The sequence below is a fragment of the Oryzias melastigma genome, linkage group LG6 (assembly GCF_002922805.2).
Source record: "Oryzias melastigma strain HK-1 linkage group LG6, ASM292280v2, whole genome shotgun sequence".
Lineage (NCBI taxonomy): Eukaryota > Metazoa > Chordata > Actinopteri > Beloniformes > Adrianichthyidae > Oryzias > Oryzias melastigma.
Genome location: NC_050517.1, coordinates 13,583,149 through 13,589,081, shown reverse-complemented (window position 1 = coordinate 13,589,081; position 5,933 = coordinate 13,583,149). Strand labels below are relative to the sequence as shown.

Below are 5,933 nucleotides of genomic sequence, written 5' to 3'. Positions count from 1 at the left end.
CAAGATTAATCATTCATAAAGTATTATCGGGTGGTGGAGACTGCACTATCGTGCTGCCATCTTGCTCGGCGTACCCACGTGACTCCGTCTAATCACTTCTTTTTTGACGCACCTCCAATTCATGTTTGACACCTCTATTTTAACATGCATCAAATGCACAGCTTTTTTAAAAAAATGTGTTTATAAACTTGACGATCTAGACTCGTGTGGGAGGGGCTACTGTCTGAAGTTTTTAGCCTCATTACTACATGTAAGCATTGACTATATATCTGTACATGTCACTTACAATACATGGAAGACCCGGATGATGTTGAGAGATAAGGCTCTACTAAAAGCACCAGTAATCATGTCTCCATGTCTGGGTTCATGAGATTATTCAGAGATTCTCTTATTATATTTTGCTTCACCATCTACTGCAGGAGCTGCTTTCAGCGGTACTTCCGTCTCACTAACTCAGTTTAATGATTGCCGTTCCGCATTAGTCCAAATAAGAAAAATTTCATAAAATCAAGTTCTCCTCCATGCTGATTTTGCACTCTATCTGTTGATCACATCACCAGCATAGCCGAGTCCCTGATTGGTTAATGTCACACTTATTCATCTCCAAAGTTCCAATTCTTGTACTCCAAAACATTCCTCCACGATGTCCAAATTGTGCTGCAGTGCCCAAAATGCTAATGTCAGACTGACGCGCCCCACCAGACATTAAAAACATTCAGCAGGACCACTGATTGCATCTGTACATTGACTTAACATTGAAACTGGACGCCCTTGACACGCATGTAGTATTCGGTGTGAACACAGCTTTACAGTTATCTTGAATTAAAAGTAATATTAAGAACTTTTAATTTTAAATGTATGTTATCTTTAAACATGGGAGAAAAATGGAAATTGCTCCCTTTTAAAATTAATTCTCCAGTGGTCATTTGAGGAACTAAAAACTTGGTATTGTGTTGTATTCAAAAATTGAAACAATATACTGTAGTTTTTGGTATTCCCTGGTCAGTTATTAGACAGACCCTAATGTTTCATCTTTCTCCCATAACTTCTCTCATTTTAGGCAAATGGTTCAACTACGGCATCATCTTCCTGGTGTTGATTTTGGACCTTAACATGTGGAAGAACCAGATCTTTTACAAACCCTATGAATACGGTCAATACGTTGGGCCCGGTGAGAAGATCTACACTGTGGAAGAGCCCGAGACTCTGGGGAACTTCAACCACAGCACGCTCACCTACGAGTGGCGCTCCACCAACATCGACCCCGCCACCAACATGACCTACGTGGACCGAGACATGTTCCTGCACAGCCGGTACACCGGGGCCAGCCTGGACATCAAATGCCTGGCTTTCATCCCCAGCCTTGCCGCGTTCGTCCTCTTTGGCTTTTTCGTCTGGTTGCTGGGCCGGTTTCAAGGCAGCGAGACCTTCCCGGAAAACCAGGACAAGTCGTACGAGAGGATTAAGAAGAAATCGCCCTCCGAGTACAGCAAGGAGATGGGAGTGACGCCAGAGGAGACGCACTTCACAATGAGCGACAGCCTGAAACGACTGGGAACGCCGATGCTGCTGTCGGTGGACTCGCCTCACTTTGGGGCCACGCCTTCTACGAACTCAACCATCTCCATGGAAACCCAAGAGACTCACCCGAGCATCGCCATCGACAGCTCAGCTCTGGATGGACCAGCTGTGTTTTTTGATGTCCACAGACTCTCTCCATGACTCTGACACGACTGAATTTGCATAATTAAGAGAGAAATGTCATAAGGAAAATTGAAGGAAAGCCTGATAGGCGTTGCAGACTCCCAATTTTCTATTTTTGTAGGAAAACCTTTGTAAAAGACTCTTTATTAGCAGCTATTTTGATGTGACGTGTGCAATGACCCCGAAAATCTTTTGTAGCATCGAACCTGCGATTGACCTGGTGCTTGCTTTGCATTTTCATAACTCGATTTTTGTCATCATAAACTAACGGGTGCCTATACCAGAGCAGTGTTTAAAAAAAAAAAAAAGAAATATGACAGCTACAGTTGTGCCTTGATTTCATCCATTTAAACTCTGCAAATATCCATATTCAAATAGCCTTTACTGCTATAGTCAACAGTGTTCTCCTTGATAAAGTCTTCTATACCGATTCCTGCATAATATTCACATATCTAATATACACTTATTACCTCATTCAATCTTCATATTCAGCCACTTTAATTTCTCCTCCAGTGATTTCTCTCTCAATCTAGTCTAAATGCACATCTCATGTTGGAATTACATGATTATCAACATCGATGTATGCTGATGACCTTTTCGTGTGCCCTCACTTGATATCAGTTTTGGAGATAATAAATGTAATCAGCAGAGATGAAATGGCAAGCCAACAAACCGCTGCATGATTGCTAATGCGCCTGCTGCTCCTTCTGTTGCATACCAAGAGTGAGGAAACGGTCTGTTTCTGGTTGCAACAGAAGTGGAAGCTGGCGTCTTATTGAAAGGTCACAAATTCAACACGTCTCCTGGTCGTTTTGACAGGTAAACAAGTTAGTACCTTATGGAAACCATGTCAACTTGCTTTAAAAGCTTTTCTGTATATTTATTTTGTTGTGCATAATGTGTCCTTAAAATATTTTTTTACAGTGCAATTTTCTTGAATTGTTATTGACCTCGTGTTTGTGTGCTGAATTTTTATGCTACGTTCACATCGGGCATGAACGGCCTGAACGTGGGTTATCTAAAAGCAGTGCAAATCTCACAAACCTTGCTCCAGGTTTTTTTGTTTTCTGCACAGCTCTATACCGATATATAAGACTTGGTGTCATAGAATTCCGTCCGGGAACAAACCGCAATAGGCGTCTGACAAAATGGCGGCATCACAGCACGTAAATTTTACGCTTACAATAAAAGGTAACCTTACCAACTGTAACAGAAAGTTGTACAATATTTAGTTAAAAATGTCCTACCCAACTGTATTTTTATTTCCTCTCATAGATTGTTCATAAAACACAAATCTCAGTAATCCGCCTGGAGAATCCCTTATAGCTGCTTCCTTAATTTCTTATGGATGATATTAAACAAGTTCGGATTATTTATCTCTTACAACCTGGTCAAAGTTAGATGAAAGTTACAAGAACTTCATTGAATGTTTGATTATAAAGGTAAATATGATTTGATTCTTCTAATTTATGCTAACGCTAGCATTAGCTTTAGAGATGAGACGTAGAGCTGCAGAACATTTTTTTCTGACCATTTAAAAGTAGCTTAAAAGTAGCTTCTGTTCTCACAAACTCACTCAAAACAGAGCAAAAGTAAGACAATTTAAACGTGTCTTACAATAAAGAAAAACAAATTACTGCTGCGTTATTTTCTAACATTCCTCTCCTTTACTTTTGCTCATAACGGGGTCCGATCTGCAGGAAAATAAAGGGAAAAAATTATCAAATTAATTGGAAACTGTTGCCAAAAAATATGAAAGTGACTATTGTACAGCTAGTGCCGAACTTTTTCTCCTGGCCGCTCTTATTTTGAAAGCTGAAAATACTTGCCGCTTGCCAACCATATCTGTTTTTTTACAATTATCCCCTGAAATATCCCATAAAACAACGACAAAATTCTGCCTTTGATGCAATTACAATGCGTGCGAGCACGTGTGACCAACCTGAATTTTCATCAGTTTTTGTGCTTGATCACACTTAAAATAGTTGCAAATAGCATTAGCCAAAACAGAAACTGTAAGAATAACATTAGCTTAAGTGAAAGGTTGATATTTTCAATAGAACTTTAAATATTAGACGATATATTTTTTTTTATTTTTGAACAATCTTGGAGAGGAAAACAAATACAATCAAGTAGGACATTTATAAAATTAATATTGTAGATTTTTTGTTACAATTTTTAAGTTTACCTTTTAATGTTTACATAAAACTGTGTTAATCAGCGTTCAGTTCTCCACTTTTCTGGTCTAATCCCGTAAACCAGAAGTCACTTTTTTGTCTGACGTCAACATGAAAATGGTCTAATATTAATTTCTCCTCTATGATCAGTTTTCAAACGCTTCTGTCAATGAAAAGGGACGCTACCCAAACATCACTACTAAAGCTGAGTCCCTGATTGGTCAAAGTTTAGCACACATTCATTTGTGACGCGTTTAGTACGGAGAGCTAGAAAACACAGGAGCCTAAAACACATATACCCATTTATATAGACTTTTCCTTGGAAACGCGAGCTAGAATGCGCATTTCCGAGCCTGGTGTGAACGTAGCATTAGAGCTTTATAAGATAAATCTGGAACCAAAGATGCTAGTTATACAGTATTTTGAACTTATGAGTACTTACATTAAAGGCTTTCTAGAAAGAACTATTTGCATTACCTTTACTCCGCAGTGTGTTCACCCAACAGCTAGAAAACTGTCTTTGCCAACCAGTATGAATTACGAAGCATTTTATAATATTGAGGTATACAGAATAAACGTACAAAGTTTTCTGTTTGTTGTATGTATAGGTAGATTACACACAGTGTACTATTCAGCAATGATACTGCTTGTTACTGTCCTAATATAAAATATGGGAATGATGCACCACCTCTGTAGCCTGCTAATACACGTAAATGTTCGACCAATTAAATGGCAAATATATTTATACAAAAAAGTAAACACACCAAAGTTAAGGTAACAATTATAAGAATATTTATTAGTTTGAGACTAATTTCACTATTTAAAAGGTCTGTGGTTTTATTTATTGCTATGAAAAATGTACCTTTACATGGCTCAGTCAGACTGGGACGCCCAGAACTGAGTCACTCTGTCAGTGCATGGGGATGCGTTCACTAAAGATAACAGTGTTTGTTCTGCGTGTGCGCCCGCGAGTGTGTGTGGATGTTTGTGAAGTGCTGCAAAACTTGTTTTCAACAGGGGGACGCTCTGTGAAGACTTCCATTTATTTAGCATAATTGCTTTGCTGCTCTTGGTTTTTGCAATTATCTTTTAAATACACTGAAGAGAGATCAGATGTAAGTGTTTTAGTCGAAAAGGGGAACCTGCTTTGGTTATGAAGAGGTTTGTACTTTGTTCATTTACAATGTTTCTCACCAATTTGTTTAATTGATCCTCTGTTTCTGTAACTTTGTGAATGTCATCTGTTGATCTTTGTATGATAAACTATTTCATGTATGCTGTATGATTTTTTTTCCCCTCTAAAATAATATTCCCAAATCCTCCCAAACAACGCTCCAGATCTTGTTAAGTAATTCCCAGCGAGACAAAAGAAAAGTTCTGTTTACATTTTTCCTATAAACTCAGGCAGCAGTTGCTAAGCAACAGCACAGGTCAAGCTTCTTGCAGCTGCTGACCCAATTAATGAGCACGACACGAGAAATGATGACACTATCTCCTCACAAGGACACTTGAATATGTAGCCTGCATACAAGACGCCCAGCTTATAATAAGTTCTGCCCGAGGCCTGTTTGATTGATGCCAGTGGGAAACCGTTTCAATTTATTGCACGGTTTGTTCCCCTGGAGGGATTTGTTTATGAGCAGATCTACTTGTAAACAAGTCATAAATTGAATCAAAGATAAGAAAAGCTGAGCTCACTGCAGAGAAGGCTGATCATAGGGACGGGGTTGGGACCCCTCCAAGTGGTGGAAAGAAACTTTATTGGATAAAGACAACAGAACAGAAAGAAAGCAACACGTCTTGTTTACTTTACCCTATAAAGCCCACTACATCAAAGAGTTGACAGAAAACTATTATTATTATTATTTTTTGGAATTGATGAAAGCCGTAGTTTTAAGTTTTTGCTCACAACAATCTTAATTTAAAATGAAAAAATATTGACTTGGGTGTTCAAGAAAGAAAAAAAAGACGTCTCAAATTTGATGCACTCATTTAAGCATGATCCATCATCCATCCATCCATCTTCCTCCGCTTCATCCGGGACCGGGTCGC

At 38.8% G+C, this 5,933-nt stretch overlaps 1 protein-coding gene across 2 annotated transcripts in view; it reads left to right on the top strand.

Moving 5' to 3' along the window:
- The window catches only part of tmem117 (transmembrane protein 117), a 65,147-nt gene extending 59,991 nt beyond the window's left edge, over nucleotides 1-5,156 (top strand). For both annotated transcript variants that reach the window (XM_036212287.1, XM_024281280.2), the window contains one exon: nucleotides 1,061-5,156. In XM_036212287.1, coding sequence (XP_036068180.1) covers nucleotides 1,061-1,722 — 662 coding nt within the window. In that variant the 3' untranslated portion in view covers nucleotides 1,723-5,156. The remainder of the gene's footprint in view (nucleotides 1-1,060) is intronic.
- Nucleotides 5,157-5,933: the final 777 nt, after the last annotated feature.